Here is a 24581-nt window from a genome sequence, read left to right as displayed (position 1 = left end):
ATGTTCTGCCTGGGTTTGCTCTCTCAAGAAATTCCAGTAACCTGATATTTTGACATTACCTCTCTTCCTGGAGTTATCTCCTATTTTTCACTCAGCCTCTTACTAAATATCTAATAAATTGTTGGTCTCTGAATTTTAATTTGCTGTTTTGCCAGTGACTCTTGACAAGAAAATACCAAAGTAGCAGGCAAAAAAAAAAAATAGGTTTTTTTAATAATAGTTCCCTATCTTGCAGTTTGTTAATGAAATTGTATATATATATAAAATTGTATATGATTATATTCAATAATAAATTTCCTCCTTTCCTCAATTTATCCATTCAGTAGATGGAAGGATGATGGTGGGTTTTGATTGTGAACTATGTTAAGATTTTTTTTGGTTGTTTTTTTTTTTTTTTTTTTTGGTCCTGGGGATTGAACCCAGGGGTGCTTAACCACTGAGCCACATCCCCAGTCCTTTTTTATAATTTAGAGACAGGGTCTTGATGAGTTGCTTAGGGCCTTGCCACTGTTGAGGCTGGATTTGAACTCATGATCCTCCTGCTTCAGCCTCCTGAGCCATTGGGTAACAGGTGTGCACCACTGCACCCAGCAAATTCTTTTTTTATTTAATTTTTTACTCATTCTTTTTAGTTATACACTGACAGTAGAATGTATTTTGACATATTATACACTGGGTTAAGTTCTTACTCCTTTATTCTTCTTGAGATGTCCCTAGGCAAATCCCCTTGCCCGCTATCTTTCATGAAATTTGGTCTCCTCATCTGTAAGATAATAATAACTCCCATAATTTCCAAAAGGGCTGAGGGGAGCCAAATGAGCAAATATAAACCTTATTATAATTATTTGTGTATTTGTGAATTATAAGGCACTGAAAACTTTTAGTTGTAATCATGGCTATTTATAATTGAATAAAATGCCTCAAATAGGGGCTGGGGATGAGGCTCAAGCAGTAACTCGCTTGCCTGGCATGTGCAGGGCGCATGGTTTGATCCTCAGCACCACATAAAGTAAAATAAAGATGTTGTGTCCACTGAAAACTGAAAAATAAATATTAAAAAAATTCTCTCTCTCTCTCTCTTAAAAAATGCATCAAATACTATTGACACCACAAATATACTTAAGAGAACAAAGAAAAATGATTATTTCGTAGAAAAAAAATATTGTGCATATTCTTTTAGTTTTGACTGTTTCCTTAAGATTTTGACTCTTGGAGGAAAACTTTTCTGGAAGAGCTACATCCACGGAGATGTTCAAAACACATTCTGTTTGAGCTACAAAGAATAAACCCAGAAAACCAAAGGTCTCTCAAAGTTCAAAACATGCGGATACCCAAATCATTTGTGAAACTCGGAGTAGGAATTATCTGCATTTGTCTTTCTCTATTTGGGCTCCCTGGGCTTCCTGAAAAGGACCATGCTCTCTGTGATCCAGCGTAGGTGGAACAGCTGGGGATCCTCCCAGCCTCCTGATGTCACAGCTTATCAGTGTTGATGGACAGAATCCAAACTGCCTTTCCTGCCTTGCTGACCAAACAGAAAATACACTTCTCTTTTCTTCTTGCAAAGGAAAGAGCAGCTTTATTTATGACACTGAAACATATAGGAAGTCACCAACACATTGATGCCACTGGGTAAATTCCCTCCCTGGGACCTCAGTATGACCTAATGCTATTATCTATCCTATTTTTAGGGAACACCAAAGTCCAACCAACATAGTCAACTTTTGATCATCTGCAGAAGAAATACCATAGACACTTGGGACCTCCTTTTAATTTTTTTTTTCTTAAACTGGAAGAGTAGATGGACTGAATAATCTTTGAATTGGAGAAAGCACATATTAGATAAAGCAAAGACTTTTAATGCAAGTAGAACGCACACACATACACACACACATACCCTACAATCCATTCCTTAATAAAATTGAAGGAAATTCATTCTTCTGTGAATTTTGGGTTAGGCTGAATATTTCATAGATTTCCACATACATTCATGTGACAAGATTACAGTGGAATGCATTGTTTTTATTGATTTATGTCTCAAAAGAAAAAGTAAGAACAATCTTGAAAAACTATGAATTTATTTCCTTATAAGATTAATATGTAAAAATTAATAACTTCATATATTATTTATTTCATTAATATTATTTATTGAGTACTTGCTGGGTACCAGGTGCTGTGCTGGGTACTCAGTGTACATTGATGAGTAAAGCCAGCATGGTCCCTACCCTCTGCACTTGCATTCTGATATTAAAATGTGTACAGCTTTGCTCTCTTTGGCCTGAGGAAGGAGAGGCTGGAATAAGAAAACTATCTTCGTATTCATAATCTCTACTCTTACTTGCACCAACAGGTAGGAAAGAGTCTACTTGGTCAGTTGGCCGGGCAAACCTGAGGCCATCAGAGCAGTCTGGAGAGGCTATTAAAAGCACATGTTCTAGAGTGAGATGTCTGGGTTGAATCCCAACTTCTCCACTGTCTAGCTATGTGCTCTTGGGCAAGATACTTGGTTCCCCTGTGACTATGGGAAAGAAGGGTCATATTAATTTACCCACCTCATAGGACTACTGTAATGATCAACTAAGTCAAAACATATAGATCCGGATAAACATGCCTGGAAGATAGCAGGTGCTCAATATATGCTGACCATTATTATTCACATCTGAATAACAATCCTGGCTCCACACAGCCTAGTGATCCAAGAAGAAGATTTCCACTCTCCACATCTGTCACTATTCCCCTCGCCTGTCCTCTCCCAGCCCCTCCTCCAACCCCAGGATTTTTGCATGATGTTCCCTCAGTCACCCTTACCATTTATTTTCTTACCAGAAAACTTTTCTTGTATTTTTCAAAGCCCACTTCCTATTGGACACTCTCCCCGTCCCTGACTGCCAGTGGTTGAGAGTCCCTCCGCTCTGCTCTGCTAACAACTGTGCAGATCTCCAATCTTCTAATCTACAATTGACCAATTGCTTTCTTATGTATTTCATCCCATAGATGGAGGCTGCCTTGAGGCCATAGGTAAGCTCTCTCTAATGTCTGTTACATGGACAAGTGTATTAATGTATATGTGCTTTTTAAGGGCAGTTCAAGTCTGAAGGGCACACAGGTCCCCTAGGGTAGCATTTGTTTCAGGGTATTTCTCAACAGAAATGAACTTTCTTAAGCTGCAATTCAAGTCCAAGATTGCTGTCCTCAAAATATTCATTCTTTCGACCTCTGGTTCATGAAAGCATTACATTTTGATTAACTGTTAGCATTCCCAACAACAACAAAAGAAATTTTAACTTACCAATACTGAAGACCCCAGGTATATCAACATTTACCAAACACACACACACACACACACACACTCGTATGCACACGCATGCGTGCACACACACACACACATGCATACACACACACAAGAGGGGGATATTAGGTATAAATATCTTGTAGATCAAACTGTCAAAATGAAAAAAAAAAAAAAACAATTACCAAACTACTCGAATTCATTGAGATCTCTGAGAAGATATAGATTTTGTTCCTTGGCATAGAATTTTCAACTACTAGGAGCTTTTCATTTCCCCCCACCTCTGAAAAGGAACAATTAAACATTAGAAAAACAAAGCATAGTTTTTCAAGTTTCAAAAGCAAAATCTCCACATCCTCTTCTTAGTTCCTCTCTCACCTTTCTTTGTCTTTTTTGTATAAATTCACCTTTGGTGTGTGATGAGCTATACCCCCTCTCAATGCCTGTGGCTGGAGTGACTTGCTTCCATCTTAAGGAGTGAGAATTTCTGACTACTGTCCTCATCAGAGCTTTATTCTTTTATTTGTTCATCCATCTAGTAACTACTTATTGACCTGATGTAGATACTACTGAAAAAAAGAGGATAAAATAGTGACCAAAATCTGTCCTCTGTCCCAGAAAGTTTTAATTAGTTTGTGATTTCCCAGGGAGGGACAATTTGCATGTGTGCACTTAACTGACAAATTTATTTTGAAATGTTCCACAAGAATGGAGTTTTTGATAAAATTTAATTTTTTTTTTTTTTTTTTTTTTTTTTACAAAATGAGATATTTGTAATCCCTGGCATAATATCTGGAAATAGTTGATACTTGGGAAAAATATATTGCCTTCCTTCCTACATTTGAAAAATGGAATCATGTTTAGCATGTATTTGGTATTTGTTTTTTGTACTAGGGATCAAACCTACAGGGGCTCTTTACTACTGAGCTACAGCCCCAACCCTTTCTATTTTTTATTTTGAGATAGGGTCTCACTAAATTGCAGAGGCTACACTTGAACATTTGAGCCTCCTAACTCAGCTTCCTGAGTCACTGTGATTGTAGGCGTTTACCACTGTACCTGGCTGCATTTGGGTTTTGACATTTTTGACAACGCATCAAATTCTACTGCACTGAGAAGCTGCCTAGTGAAGAATATGAGCATGGTCTTTGGAGCTAGACTAATCTGGCTTTCAGCACTGGTTCTCTTGGCCACTAGACAGAGAAATAATCTCAATGAAGGAACTTAAACTCTCAAAGTCTTAAATTTCTCACCTGAAAAATAGGAGAAATTAGTACCTATTTCATATGGTTGTGCTAAGATTATTCGAGATAAAGTATGTAGAACTCTGTTCATGTGAATCCTGCTTTCATAGCATCTACTATTTAATGTAAACAAGTATTATCTGCAATGTCTATGCTTTGGTAAATCAGTTTACTTATAAAAATTGTATTTCTCTCTCTCTCTCTCTCTCTCTCTCTCTCTCTCTCTCTCTCTCTCTCTCTCTCTCTCTCTCTCTGCAGGAATTGAACCTAGGGGCACTTAACCACTGAGCCACATCCCCAACCCTTTTTATTTTGTATTCTGAGACAGGGTCTTGCTAAATTGCTTAGGGCCTCGCTAAATTGCTGAGGCTGGCTTTGAACTTGTGATCCTCCTACCTCAAACTCTAGAGTTTCAAAATTGGATTTTCTTAAGGCAAAACATGTCTGTAATTTGTAACCAAACTTCAGCTCCAGAAGGAGAACTATGGGATTCTGTCATCTTTGTTTTTCATTTTTCTGTATTGGAGATTAAACCCAAGGGTGCTTTTACCACTGAGATATATCTCCAGTCTTTCTTATTGTTAATTTTTTAGTTATAGGTGGACACAATGTCTTTATTTTACTTTATGTGGTGCTGAGGATTGAACTCAGTGCCTCACACATACTAGGCAAGCGCTCTACTTCTGAGCCACAAACCTAGCCCTCCTCAGTCTTTTTTGTTTTTAATTTTTGAGACAGTTGCTGAGGCTGGCCTGAAACTTGTAATCCCCTTGCCTTAGCCTCCCAAGTCACTGGAGTTAGAATATAGATGTGCATCACTATACCGGCCTTCCTTGTTATTTTTCAAGATGCAATGATGACTAGCACCTCTCCCTAAAGAACCTTTCCCCTGCTGGTAGAGAGAGATTTGCACCAACATGTACCAGTGCATGCTTCTAAAATTAGCTTTGAAAATCTTTACTATAAAGCAGTAGCTCTTAAGTCTGGGGGAGTCTTCCACTCTGGAAAAATCTCTTTTCCTGGGCCTGAGGGAAATACATACAACTTCTATGTGTCAGTTTTCAATATCATTTCAGATGACCCAGAGTCCCTGCAAGATGGGTCTGAATCTTTCTCTATATTTGTTTAACTCCTTTATTCAATGGGTTTATCAAGTCCGAACCAGACTTTTAGCTCTTCCCCTTATGCTGTCTTTCTTCATTAATGGTATCCTCTGAGAGCTCTGCCTTGGAACTACAAATTCTGGGTGCAGGGTATGAACTGAATGGAGCCTTGCTAGGGAGAGCCATACCCCACCCTCAGGATAACAGTGTCACGAGGCAGCTCTGTGGGCATGGCCTGTCTGCTTTTGTTTGTCATTCCCTGGCTGTTGTTTTCACTGAGATACGTGAGTCAACAGCCACTCTCTCTTGTGGCACAGGGTACACTAGACAGTGCAGTTTACATTGCAGAGTCTGTGATTGAGGGGAGCCATTGGACCCCTAAAATTAGCTTGGGGAAATCTTTACTATAAAGCAGTAGTTCTTAAATCTGGGAGGAATCTTCCACTCAGGAAAATCTCTTTTCCTGGGGCTGAAGGAAATAAATTTCTATGTAGACGTTTTCAATGCCTTTGGGATGACTCACAGATACCCTGCAGTCTTCCCAAGCACCCTTTTGGATATCTGCCTCAAAACCAGCCCTGAGTCCAGGTCCAGATCTAATTGTTTCTTCTCGTGAGTCACGAAAATCCAACAAAATGGTCAGCGCCTCAGAATTCAAACGTTGAATCCGATCCGGCCCAGTGGACTATCTGTTCTGGATGTCACTCTCCTTAAGGAAGGGCCAATCATTCATTCATCCTACTGGGGACATCCTGACAGGTTTCCTACATGGGACAAAACTCCAGAAGCTCCTCAGTAAAAAGGAGCATTATAACAGAGAGTCCACTGCACCCCAGCAAACGTGGGACCTGTAGTGGACAGTTTTCTGGGATCATTTTCTCATCAGCAGCAACAGGCTTAAAATTGATGGGCAAAACCAGAAGATTAGGGAGCAGACTCCGAGTTGAGTTGTTCTCTGCCTGGTTCAGGGGAAGCTGCTACAGGAATTTTTGCCACCGGCCTCTTGTTGAGTGACGGGAAAAGAAAAAAAAAAAAAAAAGATCATTTAAAGGCCCCAATTCAAATGGTGTGTACAGAATGCCAGGCCCTGGCTGCCCTGGAGAAAGCCACTCTGGTGCCAGCTTAGGGAACAAATGTGTTCCCACTGTCTCCTGGAAAGGCTTTTCCCACCCCTGCTGAGGGGGTGGATTTCAAAGCAGCTGACTTCTTGCCCTTTGTAATAGGACTGCAAGTGTTCCCGTTTTAAGTCTGAAACTTTCTCCTAATTTTCCGCTCCTCCAATAGCTCCCCCAAGAAAAGCTGGTATTCTGGGTCACTGAAATGGTGGCAGGTTATTAAGCAGAGAAAGAGGATCAGAATTGTTCCTAGCAGCAGCGGCAGCACCAGCAGCGGCGGCAGGGAAGGCAGCTATGGTCTTGGGAGCTCACGTTGCATGTTAATGAAATGCTATAAAACATCAAACCCTAAAGGTATCAGAGAAAGCCACCAAAATCCCTTGTGGAGTTTGCCTTTGGCAGCTGTGTCTCTAAAAGTTCCACGCCTTTCCCCTATTTTCATCATCATGCATTTCCTCCTCTTTTAAAGACACACACAGAATCACTCCCAAACCAGGCTGTGTACTGAAGGCTGCCCGCCCCCATCTTCGGTCCCTGACACTTGCGAAGCCTTCAGTCTAAACCCCCCCCCCCAGGTCTGCAGAGTCTGGCCGCACTCTGGGGAGAGGTAGACAGTAATTAAGTTAGCTGTTAGCTGCTGTGAGCCGACTTGGGTATTTCATGGCAGCTGCCTGCCTCTGTCTCCCCAGCCACCCTCCCACATCTTCCTAAGAGACCGGCTGTGTGTGTGAAGGAGGAGCTGTTTCCCACAGCTCTGATCTAATTCAGCTGAAATTCAATCTCCGTGTGACCCACCCCAGCCAGCGCTCTCCCACCCGCCACCAGCCTCCTCAGCAGGCTGTGTGTGCTGCCCATTTACACTGTCAATCCAGCAGCCTCCCCTCCACCAGCCCCAGGGTATAGACTTACGGGTGTCCGTGGGCCAGCATTGGGGGCCTGCCTGCTGCCCGGAGGCTCACCCCTCATCCCTCGTGCTCCGAGGGGACACACTATACCTGCTACTCAGAGGATTGAATGGGACTTGTGAGTTATCGCAGCAGAAAAGGCAGCAGAGCCAGCTGAGGCTGAGAACCCAAAACAGATGTGAAAGACATCAGGCTGGGTTTTCCATGCATCTTCAATGCCCAGGAAGATTTATGATCCCCTTTAACCCTCTTTTTAACATAGGTTGAACCGGACTTGTTTTATAGCAAGGAAACAAGCCTGATAGTCATACAAAAAAAAAAAAAAAATCACCAGAGCGCCAGGGCCCGCCCTGCAATCTGTGGCCCCTGGCTTCCCTTCTTTGTCCTCTTTTCCTTGAGATAGATCCCTTAGCCTCTGTGTTTGGTGGGGACATTTCATCACAGACGCTAGAACTCTCCATCCATCCAAAGCCCACAGCAGCCAGTGGCTTCAACCCTAAATGATGCTCAGTTATGGTTTGCATCTTTCTACTGAACAAGGAAATGGTAACTATCTTTTAGGGATTGCAGGGGGACAGCAGTGACCAGTGAGGCAGAGGCCCTGGCTTTTTTTTTTTGGTCTAATTGTTACCTAATCATGTTATACGGGATCATGGTGCACTTTCTTTTGACCAAGAAAGCTTTGAACTTTCCTTTGCACTTCCTGCAAGAGGAGGATTTCTACCTAGGGGCAGGGAGGCACAGGAAGGCAGAGGTTTGCAGGCGCCTTTTACAAGCCCCAAGAAGCAAAAGGGCAGGGGTTTACAAAGGCGTCATAATTAGGAATGATGTGTCAAGGCAGGCAAGCACCTCTTGAACCTGACCCTGCTCGTCTCCTTGAGGGCTGCCACGGGAACGGGAGAAATTCAGCCTAATTTTAGTATTGGGCACTTTCCAAGGCAAAGAATACTAGCCATCTTTTAACTTCTTTTGTTTTACTGCACAGAGTGAGATGGTGACGCGTAAGGTCACACCTCTATTTTTTATTATTATTTTTTAAAGAGTAAAATAATTTGCATGAAGATTCCTTTTTGCTAACAAGAAGCCAGCCTGCTTATCTTGATATACAGATAAGAATAGACAGGTGGAGCTGCAACGTGTTTCCCTCACCCCCACCCCCTCTCCCTTACTAGAAGACCTTTCCATCCACAAAGCCAAGGGAAGCTCGATTTGCATTCAGTCTCCAGAGAGAGTTTAGAGACTCTTATTTTCTTTTTTTAGGGCAGTGGGTAGTTGTAATCCGAAGAAAATTCTTGAGCACTAAAACAACAAAATAACTTCTACTGAACTCCTGGTCACAGTTAGGCTATGTCATGGGAGGAGATATGGAATTTAAAAAAAAAAAATTTTGAGGTTGGGGGAGGATACTCCCCTGCCTGGGGAAGAGGGAGATTCCCTGCAGCCAAACTCAGAAATAATAGTCTCCCTGCGTCCTGAGAAAACTGTCCAAAATGTTAACACATCAATCTTAAGGAAACAAGCCTAGCTTTTACTGACTTAATTTCATATAATTATTTCAGAGTTTGAGTCTTTACAAGAAAGAGGGAGTGGAGGAAAAAGATCAGAAAATTGAAGGGGACGAATAGAAGAGGAATGAGATTTTCTTTGTTTTGAAGATTCCCATTTCTACCCCCATGCCCGGGTTTCACCCGTGCTTTCATCTTTTAGGAGCAAAAGCACAGTGCGCTCAGCAGCATTCAGAGTGGTTCTGAAGGCACTGGTTTCAGCTCAGGTCTATCTTTAAGGGACACTTTAATAAAGCCTCCTCTTGTGTCCTGGATTCTACAGCATGCAGCATGCAGGGAAAGGAAGCTAGAAGACCTGTGGCCAGTCCTGCCTCCTGAGCACAGTTATTGTGTAGCTTGCACAAGTCATTAGGCTTCACAGGACTCAACTCTATCTGCAAAACACAGAGAACACCTTCCCTGCCTACCTCAGAGGGTTTTATATAGGAAAACACTTTGAAAAATAAAAAGCACTGCTATGCAAATGAGAGCTATTCTTCTTACAGTAATAAAGTTTAACTAGTATAAATATGCAGTAAGTTTAACTATTACTAGTAGTATTCACCAAAGAGTTAGAGCTAAAAATTTGGTAAGCAAACAAAAAAACTTTTGACAACATCTAGTCCATTTATTATGCAAATTACAAAGCCCCATCCTCCAGGAATTTTATTCAATGGAACCCAGCCCGGGAATCTGGATTTTAAACAAGTGTCTTGGGAGATTCCAAGGTAGTGGAGCAACCTGACTTTGGGCAACATGATTTTGCAAAATGAGGACATTTCTCATCTTCCCACTCCCTGGCGGTACCCACGCTCCCATTGGGACTGGGTGTGAAAATAGAGCACATTGCGTTCACATCCCTTTGTTAATATTTCAGAATCTACAACATGAAGGACTAGAAAAAAAACAAAGCAGAATGGAGGATTATGTGGATGGGTTTTGGTTTCCCTTTAATGATGAGAAAAATGCATGTCTGCTCTGAGCGGATGATAAATTGATCCAGAAAATGTTGCACAAGTGTTCTTCACTAAGCTTCAGGGTCAAAGTCAACACTATAAAAGAAAATGTACCTCCGTTTAGTTAAAAAGGACTTACGTTCAAGGCATTGCACAATGGGGCTGGTATGGGTTACACTCTGTCAAATAGCCTTGTTCATTTGTTCGGCTTTCCACAGGACTTTGCCAGAGGACAATGGGGTGGGAGCAGATTTAGTTTTTGTGGTTGCAGTTTGTTTTTGCACCTGTGAGTTTTTTTGTTTTTTTTAACAATACTTTGAGAAAATCATAACTTTTTAAAAGATAGTGAAATAATTTGTATGTGAAGTTGGGATAATGAAATAAAGGGCCATTCACAAAAAGAAATCCTATTTGATGAAGCTTGGCCTACTCTAGCATTACGTGACAAGAAAGAACAAAACTGAGGAAGAATTTTCTAGAAAGATAGATGATGTCAAGAAATTTGAGGACAACTTACTCCTCAAACTCTATCTCACAACTTAACATTTCTAAGATGATAAAAATAAAAAAAATAGCAAACATAGCTTCCAGAAAACCTAAACAGAGAACTCACAATATGTTTGGTTTTCTCATAGAAAACTCTCAGATTTTTTTTCCCTCACAATTGTGAGGCACATACACACTTTCACACATGTGTGTGAGTGGGGGGCAGGGGCGGTAATATTGGTTTTCTATGCTCTCAGTAAAATTAGAAAATTAAAATAAGAATTTTTGAAGATAAGTACAGTGATAACCAGAATCATGGGTAATAATTAGCTTGATAAAAAGATGGGAGAAAGAGTCCATTTAAAGGTTTACAAAATAAATTCAGAATCCAGATATCTAGGATTCTTTATTTCCTCCAAAGCCCTGCTGATTATGAGTAACAAAACCTTTGTTCAGGGTAATGATCCCAAGACATCAAAAAATAGTTAAATTATGTTCTATTATTTTTCCCGTTTAAGAAGGCACTAAAACAATATATTTTGGAAAGATACACCAAAATAGTTAAAAGTAAAGAGGTATTCATGCAAAAAGTAGAAAATCCTTATTTTTCCAGAATCATTTATGCAAAAAATATGCCCCACCCCAAAGTTTCTGGACAAGCAAAGTTTGTCTAAGAAGCAAAAATGGGTGGGTGGATGGGGGCGGTGCAGAGGCAGAGAAGGAACAGCTGTTTTGGGTTAAGAAGCGTGTTAATGACGGCCCAGGAGTCAGGAAGATGCTTGGTTGAGCCTGCTGGTCCAAGAAGAGATCTATTAAACTGTTGAATAAAAGCAATTGTTCTAGGCCTATGATAATGGAGCTGAGCAGGGAGATTCAGAAGACAGCTTTGACAAATGAGCTATCTGGGGCTTAAAACCTCCCTCCCCCACCTCCCTCCAGGCTGTGATCAGAAGTAGGTGACACACAGAGGCGTGGGGTGAGGAGAGGGGTGCTGAAGTGACCCAGTCTAACTCACCAACGCTGGGGCCTTACAGAGAGCGTTCTCTGGGAAAGTTGATAACCTGAACTGAAGAGGGCCGCGGCAGCGACAAGAAGGGAGAAAGAGGATCCTTTCAGCTGGAACATTAATGATAAATACAAAATGTCATGATTACTATGGAGGTTACAGGCACCGGAGGCACTAAGAAAAAAGAAAAACAGTAAGCCGTTTTATCTTTACAGTGGTTCCTACAAAGGGGTCAGCAGGTCTTGGCAGAAACTAGCAGTTAATTACCTCCGCGTGTCTCTAAGTCAGCTCATGCCTCTAGTAAGAGCGCTGTGGCCCCTCTGCAAGCAGCCCCTGAGCTCACTGATGCCTGCTGGGAAAGGCCAGGGACCTTGAGTGGGGGATGGGAGTCCTCACACTAAGCTGCCTGAGGAGGAGAGGGCAGAAGCTGCACCACATCTAGCTGTCCCCCCACCCCACCCCGCACATACCCTACCTCCTACAGACACTGCACACTTGCCCCAAACCTCCTCCAGAGTGGGGAACTCTGTGTCAGTTGAAATGGAACAACACTGAACTGTCCCTGTTTTAAAGAAGGAGAGATGTACGTGGAAGGTGACCAGAAGGAAAACTATGCTGATCAGAATATGAGCCCTAATCTTAACTTTAGGCCTAAACTTCCCCTAAGTCACTAGTCAAAGAGCCACGTTTAAGATTTTGAAAATACATAAATCTTTTAAAACCTCTTCCTAACTCTGTGTCACATCATCTAGTTGATGCCATAGTTTATAATAAATAGAAATACACATGATTATAATATCCAAAAAAAGTTGGAGTTCAGGGGCATCAACAACTAAATTTAGGAACTGGACTCCTAAATCCAGCTCCCTCCTTATTCCTGGACTTGTGTTTCCGATTGCTTACTGGACATTTCCACCTGGCTGTCCTATAACTTGGAAACTATTTGTGCTTGAATCAATTTATTTTCTTACAGATGCAGGTCTGCTGTCATCTTTTCTGCTTTGGAAGTTATTGCTTTAAGACTAACAGGCTGGAATTCACAAACATATCTTTTCTACTTCACCATAGAGGTGTAGATGGGGTGATTTTTAAGAATGTTTAAAGGATTTCGAATCCAGGTAGCAGCCATGATCCCACACATCAGCAATTCTGAACCAGGAGTAGTTGGGCTAGAGGATAACAAGACAGGAGAGCTCATGATAAGCAGTAACAACCATTTTTATTATAGTTATGGTCATTTCTGAATAGCCCCCAGGAAGATGATGTAAGAAAAGTCTGGCATTGGGTGCATGCCTGCCCATTCCTGGCCCTTCACCCTGAGGGTAAAAACCTGCCCACTCAGATCCCTTGTTCAAAAGTGCTCTGGCCCACATAGACTTTCCTCAGACTCATAGAAAGTAAAAGCTGAAAGGGACAGTAGAGATCCCCTGGTTCATCCCCTTTCTGTGAACATCAAGAGGTGGAAATTCAAAAAGGAGCTAGGCCAAGGGTAAGAGGAATCTGGTGGCAGAGGGAACTACAACTAGAAGCAAGATCATCTGCAGTGCTTCTTTCTCCCTTCTGCTTTCAAAACTACACTGTGTGGAAGAAAAATCAACTCTTCCCCCAAGGATGTGCACACTTCATCAGGGTTCAGCAGACCCATGGCTCACCCTGCAATCAGGGAGGATCATTAGAGACGAGCCACTAAGCAGAACAGGTGTTTGCAGGCTAGCCACCATGAGTCTTCATATTCTAGAAGACATTCCTTTCAACACCACAGAGGTCTGACATTTATACAAAGCTTCATTGTCTCTCAAATTCCTTTCAATGTTAACACCTTCCTAGCTGGAGAAGAAACAGGCTGAAGAAACTACACTGTACTACTGTGCAGCGAGCGTGCAGGTCATAACTGGATTCGTTGTGTAAGTTGGGCCTGCCTCTTATACATGCAGTAATCTTTGCCGTTTCTCCCCAAGAAGATTGAAGCTAATAAGAAATTCTCATTTCCTTTACTAGTTGTTCTTGGTATCTTGTGGCCAATTTTAGTGATTGCTCAACTACATATCTGAGCAGGAAGAGGGACTAAACGTGTAGAGTAAGGTCATGGATGTGGCATGGGCCCCAGAGATGTCTGTGTTTACTCATCTTGGTGACTGTCAAGCCATTTCCCCTGGGCAGCCCAATTTGATTGCAAGAGAGCACGCCTGGTCCCAAGCATTGCTTCTTTAGCATGATCTCAGTCCCTTCTTGCCTCTGCATCCTTTCTTCTTTCAAGACTGGAACGAGTTTCTACTTTTCCATTTACTTTTTCCTCTATGTTCCTCACTTATGTTTCCCATTTATATTAGCAAGGTGAATGCAAAAGAAACTGTATTCAGGAGACATCCTTAACCTAACATGTTTTAAGTGTGCAATCGGCACAATGAGATCACCCCCATGGTAGGAATCCCTTTCTTTATGCCTAGGTATCTAGAAGTTTTTGGAGAATCTGACACAGTATAAAATGAAAAAAATATTTGCATAAATTGCATGTGATACAGATTATCATGTTACTTCAATGCTAACAAGGATTAAGATTGTGATTCTTGGGTCTGGGGTTGTGACTCAGTGGTAGAGTGCTTGCCTAGCATGTGTGAGGCACCAAGTTCGATACGATACTCAGCACCATATTTAAATAAATAAATAAATGTTCGTTAACAACTAATATAAATTTTTTTTTAAAAAAAGATTGTGATTCTTGATAGGATTCTTAATATTCACTGAGTTTTCCAGGGTCCCTAATAATACAGGAACTTTTCCACAAGGATTCATCTACAACCATGACTTTAAAAATCTTGACTGTTTAGCAGTTTATTCTATTATACCTTCATGTTGGTTCTAATATAAAATGGTCACAAAACTTGTAGTCAAATGGATACTTAAAGGAGATGCACCATGCCTACCCAGTGACTCTCTGTGGACTCTCGGTAGCCCCATAATACCAATATATAGTCCAACTCAAGAAATCAAACTTAATCCTAAGGGACCCATTAAAAGAGCCATGCTCTTTGAAGGTCAGGATCTTTCAATTTTATCCCAAGGCTTTTTTTTTTCTTATTAATTATAAAATTTGACAAATGTTTCTGTTGAATAAGAAACATTTGAGTCAGTTGGATCACAACTTGAGGTGCTATCTGCTCTGTGTGCTGTGTTTTATAAACCGATTTTATCCACAGCCTTGCTCAAAGAATAGACCAGACCCTGTTAATTCTATGTGCCAAAAACTTCCCTGGCCACAGCTAAGTGGACTTGACCCAAATTGATTCAATGAGAAACTCTCCTGAGAATTTAGAACTGGGACCATGGCTTTCCAGTATTGGGCCAAGAGCTGAGAGGTAATACAGAACCTCTCAGTCTGAAACAGTCTTTTTTTTTTTAATTTTTGCCTTATAATTCTTAATACACCATTATACCATATGCCATGAACATCCTGAAGCAGAGCAAGCCCATTCAGAAAGAAAGAGGAGAATTAAGCAAAATCAGTTTAAAAGAAAAAAAAGCAACAATAAATAAGTCAATAAAATATTTGTTTTATGTATAAGTTAAAAATAAATTTAAATATAAAAAGAAAATAAATAAAATATTTATCTGACCAAAATAGTATTAAATTGAAATCCATAAGAAAAAACACTATATTGGAAAGCATCAGAAATTTAGAATTAAACAATATGCTTCTACATGACTCACAGGAAAAAGAAAAAAAACATGAGAAAAATTTTTCAAGATTTTAAAATGAAACCCAATTGCATGGAATGCATCTAAAATAGTACTTAGAGGAAATTTATAGCATTAAATGATTACATTGGAAAAATAGAAAAGTCTCAGTCCAATTCTCTAACCCTCTACCTTAAGAAAGAGAAAGGAAGAGCAAATAAACCCAAATTATAAAAATCAGGGATAATAAAGGTAATAGCCATTGAAATAGAAAAAAAAATAAATAAAAACAACAGAGAACATTAAATTAATGGTTGATTTTTAAGTATTTTTATTGTTGCATTATAATTATATATAATGAGGGGATTCACCATTACATATTTAAACATACATGATATAGCAATATAATTTGGCCAATATCACTCCCTGGTATTTCCCCTGGCCTTCTCTTTTCCCTCCAGGTCCTTTTCCTACACTCTACTGAGCTCCCTTCAATATTAAGGATGCCCCCCAACACACACACACACACACACACACACACACACACACACACACCTTTCTCTTTCTTTAAAAGCTCATTTTTTAAATGATCAATAAAATTGAAAAACCATTGTGAGACTAATCTGAGAAAATAAGGGAGACATACAAATCACCAATGCCAGGAATGAACATGTAAGTGGATCCTACACACATTAAAAGGGTAATAATGAAATATGAACACCACATCTATAAATTTCACAATTTACATGAAATGGACAGTCATTAAAAGACACAAACTACCACCGCTTACCAAAGAAAAAGTTAATCTGAAAAGCTCAAAACCTAGTAAAACAATTGAATTAATATTTTTAAAAATTTTAAAAAGTAAAACTCTATGTATAGATGATTCTACTAGTAAATTCTATCAAATTCCTAAGAAAGAAATTATATCTAATATACACAAACTCTTTTAGAAAACAAAAGAGGACATAATATTTCACAACCCATTTTAGGAGTTTGGAATTATATTGACACCATTACTAGAGAGACATTACACAAATTAAAACAACAATGAGGGCTGGGGATGATATACCACAACATCCTTATTAGAATGGCATAATAAATTCTGTCAAATTTGGTATTATGTGGAGCAATAGGAACGCTAACACAGGATGGTAAAACCACTTTAAAAGACAATATTCTCATCCATAACAAAACACTAGCAAACCAAATCCAGTAGTATTAAAAAGCATAATCCATCATGACCTGGTAGTATTTTTATTAAGAATACAAGGTTGTTTTGACATTTGAAAATTAGTCAATATAATTCACTATTATTAACAAATTTAAAAAGAAATAATGTAGTCATCTCAATAAATATAGAAAAATATTGTTGAGATTTAACACCAATTCGTGATAAAAATAAATAAATAAAATCACAAGAAACTATAACTAGAAGGAAACTTCCTCAACCAGATAAAGGGTATATACAAAAAAAATTTAGGCCTAGCATTATATTTAATGATAAAAGACTAAATTCTTTTCACTAAAGATTTAGAGCAATGCAAGGATGTGTGACCTCGTAACTTATATACAACGTTGTACTGTAGGTTCTAACCCTTGCCACAAGATAAGAAAAAGTTTAAAGTTTTGTGTAATAGAATCAGTGAAACTATCTATTTGCATATGACATGATTATATTTGTATAGAATCCTAAGTAATATAAAAAGTTACTAATTAAATAATAAAAGCACTAATAAATGCGTACTTTAAGGTAATAAGATATAAAGTCATATTAAAAATCAATTGTGTTTTTAAATACTAGCAAAATATAATTAGCATGATCCAAGGAACAAAGAATTGATAAAGTGGACTTCATTGAAATTGAAAACTTCAGCTCTGAGAAATACACTGTAAAAAGAATGAGAAAACAAGCCACAGACTACCAGTAAAAGATTTATAAAACAAATATCTTATAAAGGACTATTACCTAAAATAAATAAAGAACTCTTAAAACTCAACAATATAGAAAACAAGTAACCTTATTTAAAAATAGGCAAAATACCTAAACGAGCATATCATCAATGGAGATTTACAGATAGTGAATAAGCATATGAGAAGATGTTCAACATCATATGTCATTAGAGAATTGCAAATTCAAACAACATTATACCACTACACCCAGATTAAAATGGCCCAATACCAAATTCCATCAAGGATGTGGAGCAACAGGAACTCTCATTAATTTTTCGTGAGAATGGTACCACTTTATCCTGCCATGTGCTCCCCAACATAATGTGCTATAAACAGGCCCCAAAGTAATGAGGTCAATTAACCCCTATTGAGGGTTGGACTGGAACCTCCAAAACTGTGAGCCAAAATAAAACTTTTCTCTTTTTAAGTTGATTATCTCAGATATTTGCCAGAGTAATGGAATGCTGACTAATACAATGTATCATTCTCTGGTTATTGTTACCACTCTGGTATAAGATTTTGAAAGTGGTGGTGGCTAGGGGAACATGGAAACAGAAAATAGATGGAAAATCTTTGTACTTTCTGCTCATTTTGCTGTGAGCTTAAAAATGTGCTAATAAGAAAGTGAACAACAGAAGAGGCTGAGGCAAGAGAATCTCAAGTTTGAGGTCAGCTCAGCAGGGCAAAACCCTATCTCAAAATAAAAAAATAAAAATAAAAAGGATGGGGAATGTAACTCAGAATGTAACTTTACCTCTGAGTTACATTCCCCATCCTTTTTATTTTTTTTATGCCCCTAGATTCAATGACCCATACCAAAAATCAAACAAACAAAAATTTGAAGCTACTGCTTAGAATAAAGAGATAAGAAATATTTAGGGACAGACCACCAAAATAAGTACAATCTCTAAGAGAAAGCAAAAAGCTGAATAAGTTAAGAGTTATAAACTGTTCATGAAATAAATAATTAATATAGAAGTATAAAATCACCCCCAACTGATATATAGATTCAGAGCAATTATTCTAGCTGAAAATCTCAGCAAGTTTTTTATAGAAATTAACAAGTAGATTCTGAAATTTATATGGAAATGAAAAGGTCCTAGAATGGCCAAAATAAATTTGAAAAAGAACAAAGTTAGGGTTCTTATAATACTTGATTTCAAGATTTGCTGTTTACTACAGTAATCAAGGCAGTGTGGTGCTGGTGTAAGGGAAGACATATAGAATCTTGGAATAGAAAATCTAGAAACAGACCTACATGTATATGCTTAATTAACTATCTACAAAGATGTTAAGCTGTTCAACGGGCACAATAGATTCTCAGTAAATGGTGCTGGAACAACTCCATATACATATAGAGAAAAAATAAATCTCAATCCCACAAACTCTTGCCATACACACACGAAGGAATTAACATGAAATGGGTCTTATACTCTAAAGTGCCAAAATATCTAAAGAAAACCTTTGTAGCCTTGGGATAGACAAACATGTCTGAGACACAAAAAGCATTAACTACAAAAAGTTGATACACTTGTCTCCATTAAAATTTAAAGACTTTTGTTTTTGTAAAGATGCAATTAAGAAAATGAATTGGCAAGTCAAAGACCTGAAGGAAATATTGGCAATGCATGTATCCAACAAAGAACTAGCTGTGTGATTGAAGGCAGGTGATTGACATGAGTGCAGCTTATTTTCCTTGTCTGTAAAATGGGGATAAGTAATAATGCTTGTCTCATAGGGTTGTGTGAGGATTAAGTGAAATAGTGGGTAAAAATCAAGGATAAAGTAGTTTTCCTTTCTAGTTTTTTTTTTCCTACAGCATTGATTACAAAGCCATAAACCCATTCAAAAGAACAGTATTGGGAGTGAGCAAAGAATACTCACAGCAAATCTGAAATGCCCAGAAGTCAAGAGGGTGCCTTTATTTATTTCCAAGGGGTTTTCCATAGGTATAATCAGGGGGGGGGAAACCCTACTTTCTTCTCTGTTGACCAAGTTCCCTGCAACAGCACATCTCGGAATCTGGAGAGCTGCTGTGTCCTAAAGGGAATTGATATCTCAGAAAAGAATGGACCAGAAAGGGTTGGTTATTTCCTCGGCCATCCGAGATGAAAGTCATTAGGCAAAGCTGGCAGAGAACTGATCTTTATGCAGATATCAAGTTGTATCTTTTTTTCTTTATACCTTGTTCTAAATTGAGCTATTTTCTCATAAATGTTTATAATTTGTAACTAGCAATTATCTCATTTTAATTGCTGATTTTTATCCGTTGTAGTCAAGTGCCTTGAAAGGCCGCCCTCCTTATCTGCATTTCTTCACTTTCCAGTTCACTCCTCACCCACTGCCCTCTTTGCTGTTCTTGCTGCCCATCCTACTGTTGCCCTCACCACAAACACAACCCTGAGGCCAGCAGTTCTGAAAGTGTAGCCTTGAACTCAAAAAGTGAGCAGGGACGACCAGGGGCTAAGGTCAAATCCTTTCAGGGTATCTGCAAAGAGGAAAAACTGGCTTAGAGGAATTCCAGATTACGAACCCAAAGGAAACATTTCAGAACAACTTTGAAAAATTGTCACTAACACCTTCTAAGAATCATTAATAAAAATCATATCTGTCGCCTCTCTCCACCTATAGAGAGATGGCCTTTATTTGTCAGCTCTGACAAATAAACTCTTGCGTGTAAGAGTAAATAAATAAATAAGTATCACATTTGTGAAACAGGGCAAATAATTTATAAAAACAGGGAGGTATCCTCCAAAGAGCAAAAGAATATGCTTTTTTTTCTGATTATATACAAAGTATTCACACCTTTCCTGTCTTCATACATGTACTGAGGGTAAAATAAAGATGGTGGAATGAGATGAATAGCATTATCCTAAAAATGTGCTTTTTGAAGTTTAAAAAAACAAGTCTCTGAGGGGCTGGGGTTGTGGCTCAGTGGTAGAGTGCTCACCTAGCATGTGAGTCCTTGGGTTTGATCCTCAACACCACATAAAAATAAAATAAGGGTATTGTGTCCAACTACAACTAAAACTAAATATTTTAATTTTTTTAAAATCTGTGATATTAATTAGCCTGAATTAACCATTTTACCATACATAAACATGACCAGGAGACTGGTTGTCTTTGGGGAAAAAGATAGGGACAAGGGAGATGGGAGACGGGAGCTGCTGTCTTTCTGGACAAACCTCATAGAACTTGTTGAATTTTTTAAAGGTGAGTACGTATAACTTGAAAAAAACGAAAGATTAGTATGCTTTCAAAGCCAAGATCCAAACCTTTCAATTGTATTTGCAAGTTAATTTCTTAATGCCCCATTTTCTCAAAGACAGAAACCCCAGTCTTCCTCATGGGGTATTTCATGGTTTTTCATAATCTTTGTTTCATTCCAGGTTTCTAGTAAAAGATGGTACATTGTAAAATGAGGATAAGAACAAGGACAAAGCACATCCACAGTTTTTTCCTTACTGTATCTGATAATTTCCGAATGACTTAAAATATAAATTATAGAATAAAAGATAGAAATGAATCCAAAGATGCTGGAAATCATAGTAAATTAGAATAAAGGCAGAGATTCTGAGCTTGAGTTAAAACCCAAGCAAAACAATCAAACAATTGTAATTATACTACCACCACCACCCTGTCATGGAACATGTACCCTAGTTTCCTCTGTCAGGAATTCTGCTCTTCCACCTCCATCCCCATCACCGCAGGCCCTTCCAGTGAAACTTCCATTCCTCAAACTCAGCTTAGAGGTGGCCTTCTCTGAGAAGCTTCCTGGCTGAGTTGGTTGTCTGCATTCCCCTAGCCTCCAATGTTAGTGCCACATCTGCAGGTATCAGTTTGACCTCAGTTCCTTCCAGTAGGAGCCTGCCACAAGCTCCTTGCAAGGGAGTCACCCTATGTGCCAATCACAGGTCACTTGTGATGGTGGATGCCCAGCCACCCTCTACCTTGGTTCCAACAGACAGGACCATGGAAGCATCAGATGAGGAGATTCAATTCATAGACGGCCTATCAAGTATGCTGGAATAAAACTTGCCCAACAGAGATGAGCCGGTTATATTAGAGTGTCCTCTCCTTGGGAGCCTTAGACTGGACATTTGGTAGCAAGGGAAGAAGCTGAAAGACACAGAAAGAAGACAAACTTCAGATCTCCCTAGGCTATGAGTAAGCAGCCACAATAAGTAAGATGGAGAGAGAGGATACATGGAGCTGAGAGAGATCATAGAGCAGAAGTAGGAGAACAGAGAGGAGCTGAGCCACCCCAGCAGGTGTTGCCCAGTGACCAGCAGTTACCAAAGCTCTTGGGATCCTGCGCCTCCTTCCCATTTCAATACCTGATCAACTTCCCAAAGACCGGACTTTGGAGCTGTTCCTGGTTCCTTATGATTGCTCCTATCCTTAAGTGAAATGTTGAGTGGCACTTGCTTCTCGCTACCAAGAAAACCTGACATGACCTCTCTCATCATTTACCAGCCTGCATTTCAGCCTCGGCTTTTCTACCACCCTCCTAGATTGGAAGCCCTCTGAAGGTTCTGTTTTCTGTCTGTATGCCGAATACCAGACATAGCAAGGATTAATCCTTACCACCTGAGTAAGTAAAAGGATGCATAATGAATCAAAAGTCTTATAAATATGTCTATGGCTGAAGAGCAGGAATCAACTTCTGTTAACTGCCCAAGACCAAATGAACAAGGACCCATGAAAAACACTGGTGTCGATGAGCCTCCAAAATATGTGCAAGGTTCCGGAAGCCGATATCTGTGCTGAGATCTAAATCTCCCCGCTCGCTTGTGTACCTCTACACATAATTAAAGGTTACAGAAGTGTCGTGTGAGCTTTTATAGAAACCAAAAGTACATGCAATTCTTCTGAAAGCCCGCTGATTACTCTTAGCACATTGTGTTTTAATTTTGATCTCTGGAAAATATCAGGAACAAGAAAAGAACTTCCACCCCCACCCCACCAACCGTGGCTCCATAGGAAAAACAGGATTGAAATCATACAAACATCTTGGATCGACCCTCTTTTGAAAGTATGAAACTTGCCTCACCCTCCCAACAGGCCTGAAGTCTGCACAGTTTGTCCGCCAAGAGAGTGGGATTTGGCAGCACTCCTCGTAAACTGAACCACAGGAGGCCTCTGATTGAATTGAAATTGTTTCCTCTGGTCAGATTTTGTTGGTGGTACTCCCCCCTCAGGATGTGAATTCATCGTGTTGGCTGTGGGGTGAGGCTGGGGTGGTGGTGGGGACACATGAGGGTGAACCTATGGGTGAGAGCATATATGTAAACACATCGTTTATTCCCTAACATCCCTAATAAAGGCATCAGCACGACCCCCCCCAAAAAAAAATCATGGAAGACTATATTCATTCTTATTTATCCTCAATATATTTTGGAGTGATTAAAATTTAATCAGAAAGACAAGGCAAGAAAATTGGAAATGGGAGAAACGCAAAGGGCAAAACTGGCAGTGGATTTCCCACAAGCCATTGACCTGGCCTTCTTTGACAGCACATATATTTTTATAACCTTTGAGAAGCTAAGGGATATTCAGAGGGATAAGAGGCATGATCTCTGCTTCAGAGATAAAAGGAGTGCGGAAGGAAAGCAGATTTGGGCTGGGATGAAATTTCACCTTGCCTCTTGGTGGCTAGTGCCCCTACTTACTTGTTCTTCAAAGGCAGCCCTACCATCTAAAATAAATAAATGAATAAATAAAAAGACACCATTTAACATGAGGAAACTAATACTTGGACGAGGTGTGAGGGTGGGGGTTTCTTCGTGGTCACCAGTTCTAGGACCTGAACACCTGCATCGTAGAATATGCCACCCCAAGTGAAATCTCACAATTTCTCAGTCTGGGTGTCTCACAAGTGTTCCCCAGCAGCACAGCAGGAAGTAATTGAAGCTATAGAACAAATGTGATAGATCTTTCAGTCCGTCCGTTTTCGCACTGGTAAGAAATTGAAAGCACTGTTTTCCTACTTTGAAAAACACACACACACAAATCTATCCTGAAATACAATGCAACATTTACAGACATTTTTTAAAACACAGGACCATAAAGAACTTTCCCACCTGTTATGGGCTGCTTTAAGTGATGCCCATGACAACCTTGTCAGGTATGAGCTCTCTTCTCTGCTACTAGAAAACTGTGATGAAAAGATTTGAGAACCACTATCACATTCCAAAGAGGACCATGGAGCACTTTTTCTTCATCCTATTTGGTTACAGAAATTTGTGAATGAAAAGCAAATTAAAATAACTTCTTTCTGCCCCTTGGCATTTTACAAAAGAGGACACAGAGCCCTGAGAGCTAGAGGCCCTTCCTCACTCCCCATGGTGGAGCTTCCCACCATCTGCCAACCCAAGTAGCTGTGCCTGATCACAGCCTGGAGTATCGAAGTTACTGAGAGAAAATAGTTACAGACATAGAGGGACCATGAATGCACTCACACTAGAACTCAGATACAGAGAGAAAATGGGTCTATCTTTCCTGTGCATTTGATTTGATTTGGCCCCATTGGCTAGGAAGTGAGAAGATAGTAACTAAATCCCTGTCTGAATTTTGATCTAGAACAATCCACTTAAACAGTTTGTGAATGGGATGCTCAGTCCCTCGCTTTATGCTTTTCCTCCCTCCATCCTCTCCAGAAGGGTGCTGGGTGTACTGAATGATCCCATGACCTGGGGTGGCTGGGTGCCTAGACCTTCTGACTGGCCTGCTGTTCTCTGGACCAGCTGCAAAGCGGCTGTTCCGAGGTCCACTGGGGAATCTCTGGCTTGAGTGCTTCCTGGGCATTGAGCTGGTGTCTGTTGCTGACATCCGCAGCCGATAAACTTCTTTCTCAGCACAGCCAGGGCACGAGGCCCATCCCTGCCATCTAGACCTCCCCTAGGCTTTGGTTGGCACTAGCCATTCTGAGTATCCACCCCGTCTTCTATATGGTCTCCTATCCCTGCCCTTGGCCTCCCCCAGTCCTGGTTACAGGTTACTTGATCCCCCCACAGTAGCCCCTTAGGGACTCACTGACTCCCAACATGGATGTCATGTGTAAGTCAAGGGCAGCTCCAGGATAGCCTCTAAGCCCTCCCTCTATCTAACCCTACTGCCTAAACTATGCTTAATGATGATGCTGAGACCCAGCAAAGTGACTTGCTCCCAAGTCCCAGATGGAAAGCATCGAGAGAGACTCCAGACCTAGGTGGTCCTCAACTTTACCTAATTTATCATTCCCTCTTGAAACTGAAACCTATGCTCCTGGCTATCCTGAAGATAGGAACCTATCTTACTCTTCTC

The 24581-nt window shown here is 39.9% G+C and overlaps 1 protein-coding gene across 1 annotated transcript in view; it reads right to left on the bottom strand.

Moving 5' to 3' along the window:
- LOC144365468 (uncharacterized) overlaps nt 1–7817 on the bottom strand; it is a 44777-nt gene extending 36960 nt beyond the window's left edge. The window contains exon 1 of the mRNA XM_078016989.1: nt 7661–7817. Within this exon, the coding sequence (XP_077873115.1) occupies nt 7661–7717 (57 nt within the window). The 5' untranslated portion in view covers nt 7718–7817. The remainder of the gene's footprint in view (nt 1–7660) is intronic.
- Nucleotides 7818–24581: the final 16764 nt, after the last annotated feature.

The sequence above is a fragment of the Ictidomys tridecemlineatus genome, chromosome 7 (genome assembly GCF_052094955.1).
Source record: "Ictidomys tridecemlineatus isolate mIctTri1 chromosome 7, mIctTri1.hap1, whole genome shotgun sequence".
NCBI lineage: Eukaryota > Metazoa > Chordata > Mammalia > Rodentia > Sciuridae > Ictidomys > Ictidomys tridecemlineatus.
Note: the sequence above shows the minus strand (reverse complement) of the source record. Positions and strands in the feature narration are given on the sequence as shown.